The sequence below is a fragment of the Chiloscyllium plagiosum genome, unplaced genomic scaffold, assembly GCF_037043375.1.
Source record: "Chiloscyllium plagiosum isolate Xiang-an unplaced genomic scaffold, Cpla_swu_hap1 HiC_scaffold_12, whole genome shotgun sequence".
NCBI lineage: Eukaryota > Metazoa > Chordata > Chondrichthyes > Orectolobiformes > Hemiscylliidae > Chiloscyllium > Chiloscyllium plagiosum.
In genome coordinates this window covers 14,713,057-14,739,053 of record NW_028270150.1, presented here as the reverse complement: position 1 = coordinate 14,739,053, position 25,997 = coordinate 14,713,057, and the positions used below count along the sequence as shown (strand labels likewise).

The following is a 25,997-nucleotide window of genomic DNA, read 5'->3' as shown; positions in this document are numbered from 1 at the left end:
GATTGGGTGAATAGGCAAAGTCTTTTCCATGGGTAAAGGGGTACAAAACCAGAGGGCATAGGTTTAAGTTGAGAGAGGAGAGATTTAAAAGAGACCCAAGGGGTAACTTTACCACATAGAACGTGGTTCATGTATGAGAACAAACTGCCAGAGGAAGTGGTAGAGGTGGGTACAGTAACGATATTTAAAAGGCATCTGGATAGGTACATGAGTAGGAATGGTTTAGAGAGATATGGGCCAATGCTGGCAAATGGGATTAGATCAGTTTAGGATATCTGGTTGGTGTAGACGAGTCGGTCAGAAGGGTCTGTTTCTGTGTTGTATAACTCTGTGCTATTGCACACAGATACAGGCAAATGGGCGATCTTGGAATATTGATGTGATTCTTTTTCTTTCTTCCTGCTACACTCTACCCACAGAAAAGCTGACCTTTCATGAAATCAAGTCTCCCCAGGAGTTCAGAGAGGGAGACGATGCTGTGGTGATATGTGAAGTAAACAGCTCTCCCGCACCCATAGTAACTTGGCTTCACAATAACAGAGATATCATCACTGAGCTGAGTGGTGAGTACCCAGGCTGTCAAAAACTCGAATTGCCAAATTGTTTGTGAATTCTTCAAACTCTTGATACAGTGGCTGTTAAGAAAGGAAGCATTTTCATTGCACCCTTCCCATGCCAGCTCAATGCCAATGCAAGATCTTCTACCTGTCTACCATGGTCCTCCATTCCAACCCCTGCTACCCAAAACTCACGACTACTCTAAGCTACCTCCATGCCAACTCACACCCTTCCCAAAACCTGTCCGTGCCCGCATGTATCTATGCTACTTCCACATCCATTCATCTTTTATCCCTCATGGACACATCGCAGGAGCCATATGGAGATTTTTAAAATAAATTAAGACAATAGAATGCAACTTTCACTCCTACACACTTGACAATGAAAGAAATATCACAACATGCTCTCTTTCTTATCAGGCGAAAATGAGGACTGCAGATGCCAGAGATCAGACTGAAGATTAGAGTGGTGCTGGAAAAGCACAGCAAGTCAGGCAGCATCCGAGGAGCAGGAAAATCGGCATTCCTGATGAAGGGCTCCTGCCTGAAACATTGATTTTCCTGCTCCTCAGATGCTGCCTGACCTGCTGTGCTTTTCCAGTGCCACTCTAATTTTGACACGTGTCTTATCAGATCAAATGCCAAGGAAAGCTAATCCTTTCCTAAAATCTTGAGACAGCCAATCAAACTGTGACATTGGATCATCTTACTCAATTAATTGTAGCGTTTGAAACTCAGTCAAACATTCACAATGGAATAATGGCAACCCACAGTAAAATGCCGAAAACAAGTCTCTATGGAAACCGTCTGTAAACCAAAGCAAACCAGAAAAGGGTTTTTATTTAACTCTTACTGACAACTGCACACTTTTATTTTTATGTGAAATGAACAAAGGATTTAAAGAAAACCTGAAGATCATGACAGTTGCACAGATCTTAATCACTCTTTAAGAAAGTTTACATCAACTCAATCAATTTGTGTGCATATGTTGAAGATTAAGGCCCTTGCAAAAGTTAAACTGGGATCTATGTGAATTAAGCACTAGATTCAAATGGGCCTACTCAGTTCAGACTTTCTGTCTGTATGTTTCATGCCCCACCCTCTTGTTCCCACTAATAAAAGTTTGATCTGTTGAAAATGAGAGTGGTACCTCTACCTCCAGACCCCACCTACCATTTTTAGTAGACTGAAACTCTAGTCCTAGGCCTCTATGTAAAAGGCTCTGCATCCTCTACTGCTTGATTAGGCACAAAGTTTAAACCATCTGATTGGTTTTACCCAGCTTTCATGTGCATTTGGCTAACAAAATGCAGGAATCTCCAAGCCTAGAATTCCATGCTTTATATGTCCTTACTCTTACAATAGTCTGGCCTTTAAATACTGCAGTTACTGTCACTTCATCCTTGTTTCCCCACTTACCACTGTATTTTGAAAAGTTCCTTTCAGCCAGTGTGATGTCCTTGGTCTGTCTTTCACTTTGATCTCTAAATTGCTAAAAACAGGATCACACCATTGTGCAGATACTCCGTGGCACTGTGCTGAAAGCATTCTCAATAAGGTATATAATCAGCCTTGAGTTCGCAGTCTTCACTATATCAAGTTAAATGAGGCAATTTGAATCAAGCTGATAGCTGTGTATGAAATAATATGACAGTGCCAGTCATGCAGCATCATGACGGTAGCTGTTTTAAATTAAACCTGATATGATCAGTGTTGTCACAAAACTTATTCAGTCTACTGTTGTTGCATTTCAATGTTGATAATTGCACTTAAACAAAGCTATCAACACCACAAGGGGGATAGCATCACTGTCATTATTATTACACATTACCCTCAAGATGTCACATTTTGTTTTCATGTACAAGCCAACCTTAAATGCTACCGACTAAAGGGCTGAAATCGATAGGTACATTCAACTCAACAGCAACATTTATATGCTGCCATTAACTTGATAAACCAGCCCAAGGCACATCACAGAGACTTGATTAATTTGACATGGAGCTGTGTGATGAGATATGAGCGCTGATGACAAAAAGCTTGCTCAAAAATGTAAGTTTCAAAGATTGTCTTAAAGCAGTAATGTGTGGTAAAAGGGTGGAAAGGTCTAGGGAGGGAATTCCAGAGTTCCTGGACCAGGAAACTGAGTGCAATCAATTTAAATGCTTTGCTATGGATGATATCGAAGCTCCCAATCGTTTAGGGCTGAGATGTGGAGAAACAACTCGTGGAATTGTGAATTTTTGGAATTTGTGGATGCTCTACTGTTGTACTGCTTTAAGGCCGGATGGGCATATTTTTCATCTTGCAAAGAATCAAAGTTAATGGTGAGTGAGCAAGAATGACAAGACACCCAAGATTAGTCGAGATTGTATTAAATGATAGGGTTGGCTCAATGGGCCAAATGGTCTACTTCCGCTCTTATTTTTTATGTTCAAACAAGTTTTTTGAGTCAAACAAGCAAGTGGAGAGTACTCCACTAGATCCAAACTTGTGCTTTGTAGGTTTTGGGGAGCAAGGAGGTGAGTTACTCACAGCATTCCAAACTCTGACCTGCTCTTCCAGCCTTAGTATTCATATGGCTGGCCCAGTTCTGTTTCTAGTCAATGGATGGTTTTGGCACTCAGAGAGATTGGGATGGCCTCTGACAAGAAACTTAACACACAGATGCAGCAAGCAATTTGGAAGACAAATGACATTTTGGTCTTCATTGCAAGGGTTTTGGAGTTAAAGAGATCTTGTTGCCTTTAGTGTTGCTTTAAAATCTACCTGGAATAACAATTATGTAGAGTTTCACACTTTCAGAAGTTGCCTTAGTGAGTGGTACAGAAGTTCGAATAAATTGATTCCTGAACTGAGGTGATTGCTGTGAAAATGATATTGTATCTGATTTTCCAAAGAGTGGTAATCTCATGGAGATTGTTACTCCAACCCATGTTTTCTTTTTGCATAAGGTGGGCGTTCTGCATTACTGATTCCATTCAGGGGTCCTTAGAAATACGGAGCAGTATTTCCATTCTATTAGTGATATTGTGGGCCACAACTGTTGGGGGAAAGCAAACCCATGCCCCTCCCCCACCCCCCACGCTCCCCCCGCCACCTCCACCCCACCTTTCCACAGAGGTCAGCTTCCACAAGTATTGTGAAAGTAAAAGGTCCAGAATCACAAACAGACCCCACTTTGAAAGCTGCCGTCAAACAGTAAATACATGAGGTAAGTGGAAAATTAGGTTTCCGGAGGGTCGGGTGCCAAATGGATAGAATACTAAGTGAATAAGAGAAGGGTGCCAGGTGTTTAGGGTGCCAAGTAGCAGGTGTGCCAGGTGGTAGAATGCCAAGTGCTTAGCTAGTGGGTTGGTTGCCACGTGGGGAGCATGCAAGTTGGCAAGGCTCTCAGATAAATAATGCAGTGTGTAAGTTGGTCAGGGTGGGTGGGAGATATCATGTCCAATGGGTCACAGTGAAGGGTGCATGCCTCATCTCCCAGATAAGGAGGGTCTGGAGTGGGGAGCGAGGCTGTTGGGTCTGAGGGATGAAGGGGGCAATGGATCTGGAGGATGGGAAGATGGGTTGCAGCAAGTCTAGAGAGGTCCAGGTAAGAAAAAGGGGGCAAGGCTTGTCGCATCCCATGTGGGTGAAGTTGGGGGCTTGCTTTTAAGGTGGAGGCAGATCCAATCTAGAGCCAAGGAGGCAAATGCTGGCTCTGAGCTGGCTAGTAGGTGGGGGTATAGAAGAAGAGTTAGACTGTGTCTGGACTGTGAAAAGATGGGGTCTTCCATGAAGGTAGGTAGATTGCTTTGGGAGTGATGGCAAAAGGCACAGCTAGAGTGGGGAAGGGAACAGCAGGGAAACTGTGAGTGGGTCCGAACTGTGGATCAGGGAGAGTTGGGCAGTACTAGGGGTAAGGCCAGGATCAGCTCTGGTACAAGATGGGGCTATTGGGTCTGTGGGTGTGTCAGGTCAGGACCTGAGGAGCTATAAGAGATATGGGAGACCTATGGTTGATTGTGTATGATGTAAGTATGATTGGTTCAATAGTGACTCAGGGATTAGACTACGTATGTAATCGTCTAACTTTTCCTGAGGACTTATTTACTTAGCTTCATTAGAGCCCTCGGATTCTCTGATTTAAATGGTTTTTGGATTGGTTTAATTACACAATTCCAAGTAGAGAGGAAATTACTGGTGGAATCGTCAATTCCCTATGGAGGAAGCTATGATCAGGATTCTGCAGGGTCCCTAATGCACAACTCACGTCTACGCTGGAATGATTCAGAAGTAGAATGGGGCTATCGTCCCTTGCAGAATAGAGCATTCCAAGAGGGTTTGACAACATATATGCGGATACACTCCTTATTTTTGGCTGGAACGAGGGAACCTCAGTTTCAGAATAAAGACGAGAGAACTGCCATTTCATCCTGAGGTGAATAAAAAAATCACCCTTCAGTCAGAGAACAGTGGATCCTCAGGCTTTGAGGGTGTTACAAGCTGAGATCAATAGAGTTTCCAACTCTTAAGGGACTTAAGGGGTAAGGGGATCAAGTGGGAAAGTAACTTTGATGTAAAACTTTGATGCACACTATTAAATAGTCAAACGGTTTTATAGGAACATATAAAGAAACTTAGGCCATTAGGCCCAACAAGCCTGTTCTGCTATTGAATAAAATCATTGCTGATCCGGTCTTGGACTCATTCGCTTTTCTGTCTGTTCCCCATAACTCTTGCCCACATTTCAGATTAAAAGACCTTTCTGTAGTGAATAAATTCAGTGATCCAGCGTCCACTAATGACCCTCTCAGAGAAAACAAATTCTCTTCATCTTAAAACAGGGAGCTCTTGTTTTTCAACTGTGTATCCCTCATTCAAATCTTTCCCATAAGAGGATACATCCTCCATGTAGCCAGCCTATCTCCTTCCCTCAGGTTCTTATACATTTTAATAAGATCACCTCTCATTCTTCAAGATGACAATGGATACAGGCCCAATTCTGTTCATCTGTTTTTATCATAAAATGGGCTCTCAATCTTAAAAAGTCAAGTGAACATTCTCTGAGCTGATTTTAATGTAATTCTATATTTCCTCAAAACTTTATTTTAATTCATTCATGGGACAAGGACATTGCTGGCAAGGCCAGTATTTATTGCCCATCCCTAATTACCCAGAGGGCAGTTTAAGAGTCAACTACATTGCTGTGGATTTGGAGTCACATGTAGGCCAGACCAGGTATAGATGACTGTTTAGTTCCCTCAAGGACCTTCGTGAACTAGATGTTTTTCTTCCAACAATTAACAATAGATTCATGGTCATCATTCGACTCTTAATTCCAGATTGTTTCTTGAATTCACATTTCAACATTTGCCATGGTGGGATTCAAACCTGGGTGCCCAGGGCATTACTAGGGTCCCTGGATTAATAGTCCAGTGATAATACCAAGAGGACAATGCCTCCCTGAGACCAAACTGTGCACAGTACTCCAGATGCCAATTCATCGTGGCCTTATACAGGCAAAGTAAAACAGCCTTACTTTTATAGTTCACTCTTCTTGCAATACTCACCAAGTTTTCATTACTTTGCTCATCACTTGCTTTCTTGTATTCTGGCTTGCTTTGATTTATGTACTGGGCTCTCTCCAGGTAGATACTGCAGCAGGGTCTCTATTGTTAGACAATTTACTTTCTGCCCTATTTTCTTGTTACCAAATACAGCTCCCATACATTTAGTCCCTTCAACAAAGTCTTTGATATATGTTGTAAGTGACTGAGGCTCCAGCAATGATTCCTGTTGTATTGTATTAAGTACAGTGTGCTAACTTGAAAAAGACCCTTTTGTTTTTAATCTGTCACCTCTTCACTAAGCAATCCTTTTTTTTATGCCCAAATATGTTACCATTGACACCATGTGCACTTTTCCTGTGTGATTACCTTTGATGTGGTACCTTATCAAGTGCCTTTTGGAAATCTAAGTACACCACATATGCTGACTCCCCTTCATCCATTTTCCTTGTTACTTCCTGAAAAGAAAACTCTGTTAAATGAGTTAAATATGATTGCCGTTTCACAAAGCAATGGAGACAGTGAGGTCTGCAGATGCTGGAGATCAGAGTTGAGAGTGTGTTGCTGGAAAAACACAGCGGGTGAGGCAGCATCCGGGGAGCAGGAAAATTGACGTTTCGGACCGGAGATTCCTGACCTGCTTTCACAAAGCCATGTTGACTCTGCCTGACTACGTTGTAAGTTTATAAGTATCCTACTGTAACCTTCTTATTAAGGACTCCTTGCATTTGCCCTAGGACAGATATTAGTCCAGCTGATCCATAATTAGCTGCTTGCCCTCTTTCATTTTTTGAATAAAGCTGGTACATTAAGTATTTCCAATTCAATGTGAATGTTCCCAAATCTAAGGAACTTTGCAAGATTCCAACCAATGTATCTACTAGCTCTGTAGACACTTCTTTTAAGGCCTTTGGATGCATGCTAGCCAGTTCTGAGGGATTAGAGTGGTGCTGGAAAAACACAGCAGGTCAGGCAGCATCCGAAGAGCAGGAAAATTGATGTTTCGGGCAAAAGCCCTTCATCAGGAATGCACCTCATTCCTGATGATGGGCTCTTGCCTGAAACGTCAATTTTCCTGCTCCTTGGATGCTGCCTGACCTGCTGTGCTTTTCCAGCACCACTCAAATCGAGATTCTGATCTCCAGCAGCTGCAGTCCTCACTTTCGCCCAGTTCTGAGAACTTGTCAGCCTTTATTGAATTTTTGAATTGCATTAAATTGAATTTATTGTCACGTATAACGTAGCACAGTGAAAAGCTTTACATGTAATGATTTTCTCAACATCTTTTCCCTGATGTTGATGATTGTTTTATTTTCCTCCCTCCCGATCACACTTGATTTTCAAGGATCTCGAAGATATTTTCTGGACTTTCACCTATATATTCTTAATCATCTCCAATACTGTGCTAACTACATCCTTAATCAACACAGCTACTCCACCAGCTTTTCCTAGCATCCTATCTTTCAAAATACTCTTCAATGTTTAGGACCCAGCCTTTGTGATCATGCAACCATTCCTATCAAATCATACATGTTTATTTCTACCTGTGCTAACAGCTTATTCCTTTTCTGATGAATGCTTTCATTCAGGTACAGATTCCTTAGCTCTTTTCTTTTGGTATTTTTGCAACTATGGCCTTCTGATGGTGGACCTTTCAGTTTTTGCATTTTTTATGGCAATTTTTAAAAACATATCAAATCCTTACAGTGTGGAAACAGGCCCTTCAGCCCAATGGGTCCACACCAACCCTCCAAAGAATAACCCACCCAGACCTATTCCCCTACTACTTTACATTTACACTAGACTAATGCACCTAACCTATACATCCCTGAACACTATGGGCAATTTAGCATGGGCAAATCACCTAACTTGCACATCTTTGGGTCTTGGGAGGAAATCCACACAGACTGGGGTAGAATGTGCAAACTCCACACAGCCAGAGGCTGGAATCAAACCTGGGTGTCTAGTGCTGTGAGTCAACAGTACTAACCGCTGGGCCATTGAGCCACTCTTTTGTTCACTCTTGCTACAATCTAGTCATCATTATCCAAATTACTAACTGTTCCATGACCCCATTGTTCCCCTTTGATGTACTAAATTTCCTCTTGGGTATCACTACCTGTCATTATTTAGTTTAAAGCCCTCTCTCTGACACCCTAGTTATATTTCTCAGTATTGTAGTTGAGGCCTGTTCCAATGGTACCAGTGCCTGCCCAGGAGTCAAAATCTGTTTCTCCCATATTTGAGCCACACATTGACTCTCTAATTTTCATAATCCTAAACCAATTGGATTATGACTTGAGTAATAATTTAGCTTTGGGATTCTGCTTGCAAGGTTAACTTTTAGATATTTATAATGCAAACTAAAAACTCTTTCATAGTTCTATCTATGTTTTTGGTATCCATCTGAACCAGTACAACTGGATCCTTCACCTCTCACTATGGGTTTCTCCAGCCCATTGTAGATATCCTGAATCATTCTACTGGGCAGGTAGTGCAACATTCTACTATCAGGCTCTTGGCTACAGAGAACATTGACTACATCCCTGACTAAATTACAGAAAACTATTACAGTTCTATTTACTTCCTTTCTTGATTTGCTATTTTATCACAGTAGCATAGTCAGTTTACAGCCATCCCTTACTCTCATCCATACAATCTATAAGAATCTCAAACCTGTCAGACAATGGAATGGTCTGAATCTTTTCCACTTCCACCTTCTTGATCTCCTTTACATGCATTACGTACAGTCACACTCTTCTGTCCCTAATGACCGACAAAATCAGATGACTCTGGCTAAATGGATGTGACTGTGTTCTGAAACAAATTCTCCAAGTAAATTTCCCACTCCATGAAGCCTCACAGTATCTGTATCTCGACCATTAGCTCATCAACTCTGAGCCAAAATTTGTTCAACTGCAGATACTGACAGCAGGGGATGTTGTTACTATGGATCGTGTTGTCATTTAACAGTTCATCTGTCCTACACCTTGAACCTGCATGGCCATCTCCATTGTCTTTAATTTTGATAAGCTTGGAAATAACCCCCATGACTTTTTGTAATTATATCAGTTGGTTTAAGTCGTTAATTTGTCAATGTAGTGCAATGCTATACACCCCCCCACCCCGCTGTTCCAGTTGAAATTATACACCCTTTTATAGAGATGATAAATTTAAATCTCACCAACTACTCACTTAAAAACTCACCTACTTAGTGATTCTAAGCTTCAGCCTCACATCCTGTTGCTGGTTTCTGGCACCCACCCATGGCCCATTCCATTTATGTCAACGTTCAGAATATCACCTGACTTAACCAAGTTCCCAAGGTCTAGAGGAGCAAAATACTGCAGATGCTGAAATCTGTACTGTAAATAAACATGCTGGAAATCACTGTGAGTCAGGCAGCATCCGCGGAGAAAGAGAGACAGAGAGAGCAAGCTAACCTTTTGAGTCTAGATGAGTCTTCATCAGAGCTGCCTAGCTCTAGTTATTTATAATGCTTTATTAGAAACTCTTTCCCTATTCTACCTATGTTGGTGGTATCCATTTGGACTGCAACAACTGGATCCTTTGCCTCACACTCCAGATCCCTCTCCAGCCCGCAGTGGATGCTACACTCTGCTCTATTCACTTAAGTTGCTGTCTTCATGCTTGAATATTTCATGTGCTTAGCAAGACTAACTGCATATATCCATGAAATTCTACAGTAATGAGTGTGCACTGCTGAATAAAGAAAACCAGTTCAAATAATTAATTAATTGTGGCTACCTCTCCAACAGAGAGTTTGTTTAATCTCAACCAAAGTTCAAAAAAACCTAACTTTAACAACAAATGTTTAAAGTAATCAAGTCTTTAATTTGTTAAGTGCTGTAAATGAGCAAATTCAAATTTAAGGGAGGGAATAACCCCTAAAATTCCTTCACTCACCAAATTCCCAATGCCACACTCTGTGCCAAGACATGCGAGTTGAGGTACTCTCTTTGTGCTTGTCTAAGGGCTCAAAGAGCAGAATACCCTAGATTTGACCCTTTTTTTATGCACTTAATTCATTGCTTTTGATGTGGAATTTTATCTGGAACATTTGACGTGGGCTGTACTTGGTTGTGACTTCCTCAAAGATTTTCAGGTAGTGACTCACATTGGTTCTCCAAGCACAGCAATACATTAAAATTAAATTTCAAAATGCTCATCTTCCTCTTCTAATTCCCTCTAGTACCTAAGTCCTTTCTGTGTCCAGCCCTGCAACACTTCCAGAACACTAGCCAAGAGAATCTTCCTCCACATTGTTCCTCTTGGGCATTCCCTAATTCCTTTCTCCACCATTGGCAGGCCATGCCTTCACAGAGTTCCTAAACTTGAGAAGTTACATCCTTTTCTCTAAGATATACCTTAAAATCTATCTCTTTTATCAAGTAATTGGTCACCTGTCTTTATGATTCCTTCCTTTACTTGTTATTAATTTGATTAGGCTTTGCTGTGATAGTTCACAGGATAAAAGGATAAAAGCACTGAAAAGTGCTTTGGAACATGCTGAGACCATGAAAGAGGCTATATAAATGCGACATCTTCACTGCTTTTTAAAGATTTGTGGGAAAATTGTCAAATCGTCTCCTATGCATTGTTTCATACCTTTCATGATTTGTCATTTCACACTTTTCTTCCCAGACAAGTTTACAATGATCGATAACAACAGTTTGAAGATCCGACACATTAGCAAGAAGAATGAAGGCATTTACCGATGCGAGGGGAGAGTGGAGGCCCGGGGAGAAATTGATTTTAGAGACATCTCTGTTATTGTGAATGGTAAGATTACTAGATTGTTCTGGGCACTTTCTTCTTGCTCCTGGGTTTTGATTACTGTTCAGTCCTGAATGAAATATGTATAAATGAGTCAACCATCTTGCTGAATTTTCAATATGATGTAATTTAGTGATGTTACTGAGATAATGTGTCTTTTGCATTTTGTTATTGTAGAAAGATAACTTGCCTTGTTCACTGCATAATATTAAAGCTCAATTTAAGTTTCTCCTCTCTATTCTTAACTCCTCACCCAGTCACTTCTTCCAGTCTCTGTGACCTCCTCCAGCCCCTCAAACTTCTGCAATATTTGTCCTCTCCAGTTCTGGATTCCCATTTTATTTTTCCAATATTAACTACTCAGTGAATGAACACTGACTTAAATAGGATCCAGTGCCCTGAGGGAAGCATTGGGAGAGGCTGAATAGGCTGGGGCTATTTTCCCTGGAGCATTGGAGGATGAGAGGTGACCTTACAGTGGATTATAAAATCATGACTGGCATGGAAAAGGGTGAATAGTAAAGGTCTTTTCCCCAGCGCAAAGGACTCCAAAATGAGAGGGCATAAGTTAAATGGGAAAGATTTAGAAGGTTCTTAAGGGGCAACTTTTTCATACAGAGGGTGGTGCATATATGTAATGAGCTGGCAAAGGAATTGGTCATGGCTGGTACAGTTCCAACATTTAAAAAGCATCTGGATGGATATATGAATAGGAAGGTTTAGAGGGATATGGGCCAAATGCTGGCAAATGGGAATGGATCAGTTTACAATATCTGGTCGGCATGGACGAGTTGGACTGAAGAGTCTGTTTCTATGTTGTATGTCTCTATGACTATGACTCTCTATGTGGATTGAAGGGGGAGTAGAGCAGAAATTCAGTTGAGATCGGTGCCTCATGGGAGATTTCTCAGAAAGGACCTGCACTTCACAAAGAATTGAGGAGCTGAAAACTCTTTATATCAATGCTAGTGCCAAAGCACAAGAACACCTCAGACTTTTTACCTACATTCTGTACAGATTCTGATGCCCTGTGGTGGTTGCCAATGCTCAGCATTGCAAAGTTATGTTTGTTTGTTTCAGCAGAAATGTAGGTTCTGGACATGCAACATGAGAGCAGAAGTAGACTCTTGGTCCACCCCCCCATTCAGTATGATATTGGTTGATTAGGGGAAAATACAGCAGATGGTGGAATTCTGAAACAAATACAAAAAAGGCTGGAGAAACTCAACAGGTCTGTCAGAATCTTTGGACACAGAAACAGAGTTAACATTTCAAGTCTGCACAACACTTCTTTGGAACTCTCCATTGAAGTTCTGTCTAGGTTTTGCTCAAGAAAGGAACAAGTATAAGGATTTTTTTCACTCAGTGAACAGTGAGGAATGTACTGCCTGGAAATATGGTGAAGGCAGGTTCAATTGAAGCATTCAAGACAGCATTTGGTAATTACTTGGATAAAAGCAATATGCAAGAGAGTGGAGAAAAGCAGGAGATTGGCATGAGATAATAATGCTCATTTAATAGTGCCAGGATTAAGGATGCTTCTGAGCAGGCATGGGATATTCTGAAAGAGAGGGTGAGTAGGCAGAGATTGTGGCCAATATTGGTACTAATGACATATGCAGGAAGAGAAATAAGGTCCTGGAAAGGGAATTGATGGAGTTTGGTAGAAAGTTGAAAAGGAGGGCTTCTTGGGTTGCAATCTTGGGTTTATTCCCTGTGCTATGTACTTGTGAGGCCAGAAATAGGAAGATAATGCAGTTGAATACGTGGCTGCAGAGGTGATGTAGGAGGGAAGGCTTCAGATATCTGGATCATTACAATTCTCCAGGGCAGGTGGGACCTGTATAAGAAGGAAGGGTTACACCTAAACTGCAGGGGTTGCACGGTTGCGCCTCATGGCGACTGTGTGGAGTTTGCACGTTCTCCCCATGTCTGCATGGGTTTCCACCAGGCGCTCCAGTTTCCCCCCAAAGTCCAAAGATGTGCAGGTTAGATGAACTGGCCATGCTAATTTGCCTATATTGTCCAGGGATGTGTAGAATAGGTGCATTAGTCAGGGGCAGATGTCGAGTAATAGGATAGGGGAATGTGTCTGAGTGGGATACTCTTCAGAGGATCGGTTGGACCAAATGGCTTTTTTCAACACTGTAGGGCTTCTATGATTCTATCTTTGCAGGGAGGTTTACTAATACCACTCAGGAGGGCTTAAACTAGTGTGGCAGGGGATGGAAACCAGAGAAGTAGATCTGTGTTTGAAGACAAGAGAGGGACTAAGTCAAATAAGTCTAGTAGGAACAACAGGCAGTTTCAGGTTAATGTGGTACATGCAAGGATGAGTGCTTTGAAATGTTTTTATTTTAATGCAAGTAGTATAACAGACTGCTTCCTCCCCACTACTTAGAGGTTTATAATAACTAACTAAAAATATCACTGCTCCCTTCCTGTTTCTCACGTCTAACTACATAGATTCTAATTGGAAACTGTATCTCGTTCAAGGGCTGTGATACTGCTACACCTCCTTCCTTTTCACTAACCTTGGCCTTATAATCTGGGATGTTACCTATCCAGGCCTGTTCTGGCTTGAGCTATGTTTTTGGGAATGTTCCTGTGCCATATCTGCCTAGAGCAAATTCTACTCCCAGTTCCCCAGTTTTGTTTGTGATACTCTGTGCATTTACATATGTACAATTTAACCACGCCCTTTATCCTTATGGCACCTCTTAAAGTATGACATACTGAGGAAAGTGTACTATTCTTTGGAATTGAATTAACCCAGAACTGAAATGTCTGAGACTGTAGTATAATATAATACCAGGAGCTGCAGTAGATGTTTTTTCAATTTTTCAATTCCATGTTACCCACATATCGTTTTTTATGTAATGGGACCTCACGTAAGTATTATCACATCAGGTACAGTTACTCATATAATCCATACAGTGTGAAAGCAGGCCATTCAACCCATCAAGTCCACGCCAACCCTCTGAAGACTATCCCACCCCCACCCCCAGACCCACCTCCCTACTCTATCACCCAGCATTTCCCATGGCTAGTCCACCTAACCAGCACATTCCTGAATACTATGGACAATCTAGCATGGCTAATTCACCTGACCTGCACATCTTTGGACTGTGGGAGGACACCAAAGCACCTGGAGCATACTCACGCAGATACGGGGAGAATGTGCAAACTCCACACAGACAGTTGCCCGAGGCTGGGATTGAACCCAGGTCCCTGGCACTGTGAGGCAGCAGTGCTAACCACTGAGCCACCATGATGCCATACTCTTCTGCAGTCTAAGCCCCAACATGATGACAGATCAAATACTTATCTTTCAACTACCATCCGTGAAGAAGCGGATAGTCTGATTCTATCACTTTGCTGGCAAAAGCCTTTCATCAGGAATTCATTCCTGATGAAGGGCTTATGCCCAGAATGTCGACTCTCCTGCTCCTCAGATGCTGCCTGACCTGCTGTGCTTTTCCAGCATCACACTCTCGACTCTAATCTCGAGCATCTGCAATCCTCACTTTCTCCTCTGTCACTTTGCTGTTTGGGGCCTCTGCAGTGGATTCTATGCTTACCTCTTGAACAAGCAGTGGGCAGTTGGATTCTACCTTTATTAATTCATAAGCCAGACCCAAATCAAAAGACTTGCATTTACTTAGTACCTTTCACAACCTTGGAATTCTTGAAGCTCTTCAGCACCAGTATAGTACTCCCAGAGTGTGTCTCTGTTATAATGCTGGAATTGATCAGTCATTTCTTGTGCACAGCAAACTCTCACAAGCAGCAATGTAATAATAACAAGGCCATCTCTTGAGGGTTAGGACAACAGTGAGTGTTCCATGGGCCTTGAATAGTGGTGGTAGTGTCTTAAAAATCTGACAGAGAGTGCTACAGAGGCATTAGTTAGACATCTGATGGAAAGGCTGCATCCCTGACAGTGCAGCACTCCCCAGAATTGTGCTGAAAGGTCCACAAAGGGCATGCACTTAAGTGTTAATGGTTGAATTTGTAATCTGCAGGCTGAGAGTTTGTGAATGTATTTGCCGTGGTATTTACTGGCCTTCAGTTGTTCCAGATTAGCTCCCCAGCCATATTTAATAGCATATAAACTTCATAGCACATTTGTTCCTCAGTGAAGTACTTTGACGAGACAGTATTCCTACTAGACCTATTTAAGGATATATGGTGAGGCTGGTCTCAGCTCATGTAAGACAAGGTTTCTATTGCATGGTGATGCTTATGGCTTGTGTTTACAAGGTTACAAAAAGAACAAAGTTACTCAGTACAACTGCACACCAGAAGACTCAGTGCAGAGACTGGAAATAAGCTCAAATCTCTCCTGGTTAGACCCTGAAAGAGCTGCAGAGATGAAAAGCTGAGCAACTAATGATTGCAAATGCGTCAAGGTAGAGAACACTATACCTCAGAGAGATGCAGACTAGTTTTCACTTGTAGGATTTTACAGTGTAATCTTTTCTAGGAAGCTAAGGGGATGGATGGCATGATTAGACGTAGTCTTTCAGAATCAAAATCATTAACTGGAGAATCTCTAATACAGGAGCCTTAATTTGCAATGACAAATCTTCCTGTGTGGAGCGACTATAGGTTGGCAGCCCCATGGTTTCTTTAACCAGTTAAGATGATTTCTTAACCTAATCCACTTTTATCCCTCACCTGATTTCCCTTGTTCAAAAAGTAGCTGACTAAAACTGGGGGAATAATGTCTGACAATCTCTGGAACAGAATGATTAATCCCATGCAGATCAAACCGGAATTTCAGCCAATTCTTAAAACAACTCAACCACCCAAAACTAATCAGGCTCCATTAGACAGTTTTCAGTAAAAGGAAAGGAGCTGTAAATCTTTCAGCCCTGCAGACGTGAGTCAAATAACCAATCAGTCTGTTTCTGACATCGTAAGAACGCAAGAAAAAGAGTGAAGAAGACCATTTGGCCCATTGAGCTTGTTCTGCCCCTCAGCATGATCATGACAGATACAGTGGTCCAGCTTCATTTTCTGGCTCATCGCCCAAATCCCATGATGCATTAGGAGAAACCGAGAACTGCAGATGCTGGAGATCAGAGTCAAAAAGTGTAGTGCTGGAAAAGCACAGCCGGTCAAGCAGAATCCGAGGGGCAGGAAAATCGACGTTTGGAGCATAAGTTCTCCGGATAAAGAGCTTATGCTCAAAACGTCAACTCTCCTGCTCCTCGGATACTGCCTGACTGGCTGTGCTTTATCAGCACCACACTTTTCGATTCCCATGATTCATTGTAAAGCTAAAGTTTCTCCATTTTGTCCTTAAATATATCCAATGATTCAGCCTCTACAAACCTCTGGGATAGAGAATTCCAAGATTTACAATCCTCTGAATGAAGTAGTTTCTCCTCATTTCAGTCCTAAATGATCAGTCACATGTCTTGAGACTGGCTCCCCGTGTCTTATTTCCCAAAGCAATGGAAACAATCTTTTATCACCTGCCCTGCTGAACCACTTCAATGTTTTATATGCTGCAGGACGATCATCTCTTGTTACTCTAAAGTAAAGTATCCACTCAATTAATATTTCTATCACCATTGGCAACTCCCTCAATCCGCCCAATGTTTCCTTCCATTGATTTGGAGAGAATTACTGTGTGATGCTGATTGCTTCTCCAGTAAAATGACATTAGGTAAAGTAGTAACTCAAAGAACATTATGAATACAAGGTTCTGACAGCAAATACTGATTAACAGAAAATTCTATCTCTCCAGATTAAACAGCAACAAGTTATGATAAATGATCCCATGGCAGTATATTTTCAACTGGGTATTTTCCCATGTTTTTGACAAATATTTATCCCTCAATCAGCGTCACTGGAGACACATTATTTAGTTGTGACCACATTATTGCTTGTGAGAAGCTCTTGTGCTTAAGGTAGTTGCTGTGTTTCCAACATTATAATGGGGTGAGTGCACTTTGGGAAGTCCATATTTGGCTGTAATGTGCATTGGGTTGCTCTGTTTTGGTGAAAGGTTCTTTCATTTCTTTAATAAATGCATTAAAAATGCACAACAAGAATTTTCTTTCTTTTGCACATTTAAGATTTCTCGGCAGGCAGAGTGCCCTTGAGCCAATCAGTTAGCTCAGTTGGCTGGAAGGCTGGTTTGTGATGCAGAGTATTGCCAACAATATGGGTTTGATTCCGATACCAGCTGAGGCCACCTTGAAAGTCCCACCTTCTCAATATCTCCCAGCATGTGGTGGCCCTCAGGTTAAATTCATCACCAATGAGAGCCTGTGGTGACTTTACCTTTGGGCTCTTGTGGTGCAGTGGTAGTATCCCTACATTTGAACCCAGGAAGCCTGGGATCAAGTTCAACCTCCTCCAGAGGTGTGTCAAAACATCACTAAATAGGTAGATTAGAAAATATCTAAAGGCACCTACAACTGTCTCCCTTAAGAAGGTGTATGGCTTGTTGGCTTTCATTAACAGGAGGATTGAGTTTCAGAGCCATGAGGTTATGCTGCAGCTCTATAGAGCCCTGGTTAGGTCACACTTGGAATATTGTGTTCACTTCTGGTCGCCTCATTATAGGAAGGATGTGGAAGCTTGAGAGAGGGCGCAGAGGAGATTTACCAGGATGATGGACTGGAGGGTGTGTCTTGTGAAGTACGGTTGAGGGAACAAGGGCTTTTCTCATTGGAGCGAAGAAGGATGAGAGGTGACCTGATAGAGGTGTACAAGATGATGACAGGCATAAGTTGAGTGGATAGCCAGAGGCTTTTGCCCAAGATGGAAATGACTATCATGAGGGGGCATAATTTTAGGGTAATTGGAAGAAGTTTTAGGGGCAATGTCAGGGGTAGTTTCTTTACACATAGAGTGGTGGGTGTGTGTGTGGAATGCAGTGCCAGCAATGGCAGTAGAGCCAGATACATTAGGTACATTTAAGCGACTCTTGGATAGGCACATGGACGATAGTAAAATGAAGGGTATGTAAGTTAGTTTGATCTTAGAGTAGGATAAAAGGTCGGCACAACATTGCGGGCTGAAAGGCCTGTACTGTGCTGTACTGTCCTATGTTCTGTGGTCTATGTTCTGTAAAGGGTGGAGGGGGAGTTCAGAATGTCGCAGTTCATGTAATTGCACAGTTGAGTGTGAAGGGACATAATTCGGATAGTTCAGTGTCTTTAAATACTCCACAGGGTAGTCTGTGCTGTGAACAAAGTGTGAGATGATTTCTTGATACCTAAGGTGTGGCGGTCAGTGGTGGGGGCCAGAGGAAACTCCAGAATATCAATCCCTATGTCTACCACATTATATTGTTTCATCATTTTAAAGATCCTTCGCAATTACACAACTGTTCAGCTTCATTATAACTTTGTACAGAAAATCTGCAGTATTTAGATCTTCAAGCTGCATCAACCTGATGTTATCCCTGTATTCATTAATCTACCTCAGCTCCTGGTCAAGCAACAGCAGGATATTAACATTCTCATCTTTATTTTCCATTGACTCTATGATTTGACTTCGCCCTATCATCCTGACATCGCAACAACCTTCCACAATATCAACAACTCCTCTAATTCAGACCATCTCCTATGTTCATTCTACTGCCAGTGGCGGTATTGCCTTGAGTTTTCTGGAATCAGAACTCTGAAATTCTCGATCTACACTGCTCTGGCTTCCTTACACACTTTATTCTTTTAAGACATTTCTTAAAACCCCTGTCTTTGACCAACATTTTCACCATCTGATGCAATTTGGTGTCACACTTTGTTTGATGATACTCCTTTGAAACATCTTAGGGCTTTCCATTCTGATAAACATGATGTGGATGAGCCAGTGTTGGAGTGGGGTGTACAAAGTTAAAAATCACACAACATCAGGTTATAGTCCAACAGGTTTATTGGAAGCACTAGCTTTTGGAGCACCGTTCCTTCTTCAGGTAGTTGTGGAATAGGACCATAAGACACTGAATTTATAGCAAACGATTACAGTGTCATGCAAGTAAAATGATATATTTAACATATATTTCATTTCTTAGCTACTGTTTAAGATTTTGAGAAGGTTTTGTGTTTGTTACCTTTGTAAACTTTGGATTAACAGAGGATATCTATTAATTTCCATTGCAAATATTATTCCCTTGTTTAAGAAAGGGAATAGGGATAATCCTAGGAACTACAGACCAGTCAGTGTTACATCTGTGGTGGGCAAATTATTGGAGAGGATTATGAGGGACAGGATTTATGTCTACATATAATACCATAACTTAATTAGAGGTAGTCAGCATGGCTTTATGAGGGCAGGTCATGCCTCACAGACCTTCTTGAATTCTTTGATGATGTGAGAAAACACATTGATGAATGTAGAGCAGTGGATGTGGTGTACATGGATTTTAGCAAGGCGTTTAATAAGGTTCCCCACGGTAGGTTCATTCGGAAAGTAAAGTGACATGGGATACAGGGAAATCTACTAGGAGACAGTGAGGTTGGCAAATGCTGGAGATCAGAGTTGAGAGTATGTTGCTGGAAAAGCACAGCAGGTCAGGCAGCATCCAAGGAGCAGGAATGACCTGATGAAGGGCTCAGACCTAAAAAGTCAATTCTCCTGTTCCTCGGATGCTGCCTGACCTGCTGCGCTTTTCCAGCAACACACACTCAACTCTGATCTCCAGCATTTGCAGACCTCACTGTCTCCTAGTTGATTTCAATCTTACTGTGAAGTCTCTTCCAAGGATGCCTACCTTGAAGAAGTTCTCCTCCTGTCTCTACGAAGATCTCAGTGAGCCCCTGTCTCACTGTACTCCTCATTCCTGATAAATGGTTCCGACCTGAAACATAAATTTTCCTGCTCCTTGGATGTTGCCTGACCTGCTGTCCTTTTCCAACAACACACTCTCAACGACAGGGAAATCTGGCTGTCTGGATACAGAATTGGCTGGCCCATAGAAGACAGAGGAAGGTAATAGATGGAAAATATTCAGCCTGGAACTCGGTGACCAGTGATGTTCAGCAGGGATCGGGTCTGGGACCTCTGCTCTTTGTGATTTGTATTAATGACTTGGATGAGGAAGTGGAAGGGTGAGTTAGTAAGTTTGCCAATCACACAAAGATAGGTGGAGTAGTGGATAGTGTGGAGGGATGTTGTAGGTTGTAACTGGACATTGGCAGGATGCAGAGCTGGGCTAAGAAGTGACAGATGGAGTTCAACCAGGAAAAGTGTGAATTGATTCACTTGGAACGTTGATTTTGAATACAGAATACTGGGTTAAAGGCAGGATTCTTGGCAGTGTGGAGGAACTGAGGGATCTTGGGGTCCATGTTCATAGATCACTCAAAGTTGCCACCCAATTTGACAGAGTTGTTAAGAAGGCATATGGTGTGTTGGCTTTCATTAACAGGTGGATTGAGTTTAAGAGCTGTGAGATTATGCTGCAGCTCTATAAAGCCCTGGTTAGATCACACTTGAAATATTGTGTTCAGTTCTGGTCACCTCATGATAGGAAAGATGTGGAAGATTTAGAGAAGGTGCAGGGAAGATTTACAAGGATGCTGCCTGGACTGGAGGGTGTGTCTTATGAAGTAAGGTTGAGGGAGCTAGGGCTTTTCTCACTGGGGTGAAGAAGGATGAGAGGTGACTAGATAGAGGTGTACAAGGTGAAGAGAGGCTTACATACAGTAGATAGCCAGAGACATTTTCCCAGGACAGAAATGACTACCACAAGGGGGAATAATTTTCAGATGATTGGAAGAGAGTTTCGGGGAGATGTCAGAGATAGGTTCTTTACACAGAGAGTGGGGGGTGGGTGGAATGCACTGCCAGCGGTGGTAGTAGAGTCAGATACATTAGGGACATTTAAGTGACTCTTGGATAGGCACATGGATGATAGTAAAATGAAGGGTATGTAGGTTAGTCTGATCTTAGAGTAGGATAAAAGGTCAGCACAATACAGATGTATTACTGTTCTATGTTCTAATAGAATGACTGAAACCGTATTCTAAACTCTTTCATAATGTGACCCTATTTTAGTGCCTCACATTTGTAACTCCAGAGTGAAAATTGCCCACAGAAGAATGAGAGAGCTCTTAAACCAGGGTTGGATGAGTGAAAGGTTCTTCATGCGGGGGGAGGGGAAGGGAGGGTAAGTGTTGACCAGTTTGGTGGGGAAGGGGTGGGAGGTGTTGAGCAGGGCAGTGGCGAACCTTTAAAACTAATAGGTTCACCCTGAAATAAAGCACAGAGTGAAGTCACATTCACTGACGGGTAGAAAGAAATAGGAATGTTTAACTGGGCCGTGCTACTGTCAAAATACAGGTGAGATCCCTGAACACCATTGTTGCCTCATGGCTCATCATCCCAAAATCTTGCCCATGACCTGATTGGGTTCTGCCACCTTCTATTTGGGAACTCTGGATTAAGCCATTGTACAAGGCAAAAATAGAGGGAAACAATGATCTAATTACAACCAGACAAGAGCAAATGTACCAATCAGTCATCTCCCTCGCAGGAACAGTGTAGGCTTCATTAACAGATTCCCTTGCTCACTTTAAAATTAACATCAATTGCAAATTTACTGTAATGATGGTAACTTAACAACAGCTGTCATAGAGTCATAAACTCATACAACATAGAAACACATGCTTCAGTCCAACCAGTCTATGCCGAACATAATCCCAAACTAAACTATTCCCACCTGCCTTCTCCTGGCCCATATCCCTTCAAGCCTTTCCTATACATGTACATACCCAAATATCTTTTAAACTACAAAATAAATGTTTATCTAGGTAACTGATAGCAATGTAACTTGCTATTATTTCACACAGTTGTAGGTAGGGTCCAGAATGTGCTGCATTGAAATGTGGTGCAAGTAAGTTCAACAGAAGCATTCAAAAAAGGCATTGGGTAATTATCCAGATGGAATTGATGTACAGGGATAAAGGAAGAAGGCAGAAGATTGGGCTTTAGGAAATAGAACCAGTGCGGGCATGATGGGTTGAATGGCCTGTTTCTGTATGTAACAGGACTGTGATTCTGTGATAACACCGGAAACATGTTAATTTAGGTACATTGGACAAGTACCATCAGGATCAAAGATAGAAGACAGAGGGTGGTGGTGGAGGGTTGTTTTTCAGACTGGAAGCCTGTGACCAGTGGAGTATCGCAAGGATCGGTGCTGGGTCCACTACTTTTCATCATTTATATAAATGATTTGGATGTGACCTTAAGAGGTAAGTTTGCAGATGACACCAAAATTGAGGGTATAGTGGGCAGCGAAGAAGGTTACCGCAGATTACAATGGGATATTGATCGGATAAACCAATGAGCTGAGGAGTGGCAGATGGAGTTTAATTTAGATAAATGTGAGGTGCTGTATTTTGGGAAAACAAATCTTAGCAGGAATTATATATTTAATGGTAAGGTCCTAGGGAGTACTCTTGAACAAAGAGACCTTGGAGTGCTGATTCAAAGCTCCTTGAAAGTAGAGTCGCAGGTAGACAGGATTGTAAAGAAGGTATTTGGTATGCTTTCCTTTATTGGTCAGAGTATTGAGTACAGGAATTGGGAGGTCATATTGAAGCTGTACAGGACCTTGGTTAGGCCACTGTTGGAATATTGTGTGCAGTTCTGGTCTCCTTCCTATCGGAAAGATGTTGTGAAACTTGAAAGGGTTCAGAAAAGATTTACAAGGATGTTGCCAGGGTTGGAGATTTGAGCGAAAGGGAGAGTTTCAATAGGCTGGGGCTGTTTTCCCTGGAGTGTCAGAGGCTGAGGGGTGACGTTATAGAGGATTATAAAATCATGTGGGGCATAGATAGGGTAAATAGACAAGTTCTTTTCCCTGGGGTGGGGGAGTCCTGCACTGGAGAGCATAGGTTTAGGGTGAGAGGGGAATGACATAAAAGAGACCTAAGGGGCAACTTGTTCACGCAGCAGGTTGTGAGTGTGTGGAATGAGCTGCCAGATGAAGTGGTGGAGGCTAGTGCAATTGCAACATTTAAAAGGCATCTGGATGGGTATATGAGCAGGAAGGGTTTGGAGGGATATGGGCCGGGTGCTGGCAGGTGGGACTAGATTGGGTTGGGATATCTGGTCGGCATGGACAGGTTGGACCGAAGGGTCTGTTTCCATGCTGCTCTATGACTCTATAATCACTGAGGGATTGACCTTTTAATAGAGTTCTTTCAGAACTCCTCGGGGACTTAAAGAATATTCACACTCTGTGGGAACAGGGCAATTGGCCAAACAAGTCCAAACTGAGCCGCTGATGAGTATCCCACCCAGACCCATTTTCCTACCGTACAATTCCCCCAATTAATGCACCTCACCCACACATCCATGAACACGTTGGAAAATTTGACATGGCCAATTCACTGACTTGCACATCTTTACACTGTGGAAGGAAACCAGAACATCCAGGGGGATTTCAACATGCAGGTAGACTGGGAGAATCAGGATGGTACTGGACCCCAAGGAAGGGAGTTTGTGGAGTGCCTCTGAGATGGATTCTTAGAACAGCTGGTGCTGGAGCCTCAAAGGGAGAAGGCAATTCTGGATCTGGTGTTGTGCAATGAACCGGATATGATCAGGGACCTCGAAGTGAAGGAACCATTAGAAGGTAGTGACCATAATACAATAAGCTTCAATCTGCAATTTGAAAGGGAGAGGGTACAATCGGAACTGACAATATTTCAGTTGAATAAAGGGAACTATGGAGGTATGAGGGAGGAGCTGGCCAAAGTTCAATGGTGCAATACCTTAGCAGGGATGGCAGTGGAGCAACAATGGCATGTATTTCTGGGTATAATGCAGAAGATGCAGGATCAGTTCATTCCAAAAAGGAAGAAAGATCCTAAGAGGAGGCATGAGTGGCCGTGGCTGATGAGGGAAGTTAAGGACCATATAAAGTCAAAAGGAAAAAGTATAACATAGCAAAGATAAGTGGGAAAACGGAGAACTGGGAAGCTTTTAAAGAACAACAGAGGATAACTAAGAAGGAAATATGCAGAGAAAAAATGAGGTACGAAGGTAAACTGGCCAAAAATATAAAGGAGGATAGTAAAAGCTTTTTTAGGTATGTGAAAGGAAAAAAAATGGTTAAGACTAAAATTGGGCCCTTGAAGACAGAAATGGGTGAATATATTACGGGAAACAAAGAAATGGCAGAAGAGTTGAATTGCTACTTCAGATCTGTGTTCACTGGGGAAGACACAAGCAATCTCCCAGAGGTAACAGTGGCTGAAGGACCTGAACTGAAGGAAATTTATATTTGCCAGGAATTGGTGTTGGAGAGACTGTTAGGCCTGAAGGCTGATAAGTCCCCGGGGCCTGATGGTCTACATCCCAGGGTACTGAAGAAGGTGGCTCGAGAAATCATGGATGCGTTGGTGATCATTTTCCAATGTTCTATAGATTCAGGATCAGTTACATCAGTTACTGCAGATTGGAGGGTAGCTAATGTTGTGCCACTTTTTAAGAAAGGAGGGAAAGAGAAAGCAGGGAATTATAGACCAGTTAGTCTGACTTCAGTGATGGGAAAGATGCTGGAGTCAATTATAAAGGATGAAATTACGACACATCTGGATAGCAGTAACAGGATAGGTCAGAGTCAACATGGATTTTTGAAGGGGAAATCATGCTTGACTAATCTTCTGGAATTTTTTGAGGATGTAACTCTGAAGATGGACAAGGGAGATCCAGGAGATGTAGTGTACCTGGACTTTCAGAAAGCCTTTGATAAAGTCCCACATAGGAGGTTAGTGAGCAAAATTAGGGTACATGGTATTGGGGGCAAAGTACTGATTGGATTGAAAATTGGTTGGCTGACAGGAAACAAAGAGTAGTGATAAACGGCTCCCTTTTGGAATGGCAGGCAGTGACCAGTAGGGTCAGTGCTGGGACCGCAGCTTTTTACAATATACATTAATGATATAGATGATGGTATTAAAAGTAACATTAGCAAATTTGCTGATGATACAAAGCTGGGTGGCAGGGTGAAATGTGAGGAGGATGTTAGGAGATTACAGGGTGACCTGGACAAGTTATGTCAGTGGACAGATGCATGGCAGATCCAGTTTAATGTGGATAAATGTGTGGTTATCCACTTTGGTGGCAAGAACAGGAAGGCAGATTACTACCTAAATGGAGTCAAGTTAGGTAAAGGGGCAGTACAACGAGATCTAGGTGTTCTTGTATATCAGTCAATGAAAGCAAGCAGGCAGGTACAGCAGGCAGTGAAGAAAGCTAATGGCATGCTGGCCTTCATAACAAGTGGAATTGAGTATAGAAGCAAAGAGGTCCTTCTGCAGCTGTACAGGGCCCTGGTGAGACCGCATCTGGAATATTGTGTGCAGTTTTGATTTCCAAATTTGAGGAAAGACATTCTGGCTATTGAGGGAGTGCAGTGTAGGTTCACGAGGTCAATTCCTGGAATGGCAGGACTATCTTACGTTGAAAGATTGGAGCGACTGGGCTTGTATACCCTTGAGTTTAGAAGGCTGAGAGGGGATCTGATTGAGATGTGTAAGATTATTAAAGGATTGGACACTCTGGATGCAGGAAGCATGTTTCCGCTGATGGGTGAGTCCAGAATCAGAGGACACAGTTTAAAAATAAGGGGTAGGCCATTTAGAACAGAGTTGAGGAGAAACTTCTTCACCCAGAGAGTGGTGGGTGTATGGAATGCTCTGCCCCAGAAGGCTGTGGAGGCCAAGTCTCTGGATACTTTCAAGAAAGAGTTGGATAGAGCTCTTAAGGATAGTGGATTCAAGGGTTATGGGGATAAGGCAGGAACAGGATACTGATTGAGGATGATCAGCCATGATCATAATGAATGGCCTACTCCTGCACCTATTGTCTATCTGGAGGCAACCCATACAGACGCAGGGAGGATGTGCAAACTCCACCCCGAGGCTGGAATCGAACCGAGGTCTCTGGTGCCATGAGGCAGCAGCATTAACCGCTGAGTCACTGTGCTGCCCCACAAAATGTGAACAGTCCCTCTTGGACTGCAGAATGATTTGGCAATGTCAAGAGACAGAGAAAAGGCATTTTCTTATGTTGCAGGGAATATGAATTTTATATATATTTTTAATGTCATTTATTT

At 42.3% G+C, this 25,997-nt stretch overlaps 1 protein-coding gene across 3 annotated transcripts in view; it reads left to right on the top strand.

The window, feature by feature from the left end:
* Window positions 1-25,997, top strand: part of ncam2a (neural cell adhesion molecule 2a) — a 1,585,154-nt gene that overhangs the window by 1,109,293 nt on the left and 449,864 nt on the right. For all 3 annotated transcript variants that reach the window (XM_043701406.2, XM_087992469.1, XM_087992470.1), the window contains 2 exons: window positions 420-563; window positions 10,772-10,909. In XM_043701406.2, the coding sequence (XP_043557341.2) occupies window positions 420-563; window positions 10,772-10,909 (282 nt within the window). The remainder of the gene's footprint in view (window positions 1-419; window positions 564-10,771; window positions 10,910-25,997) is intronic.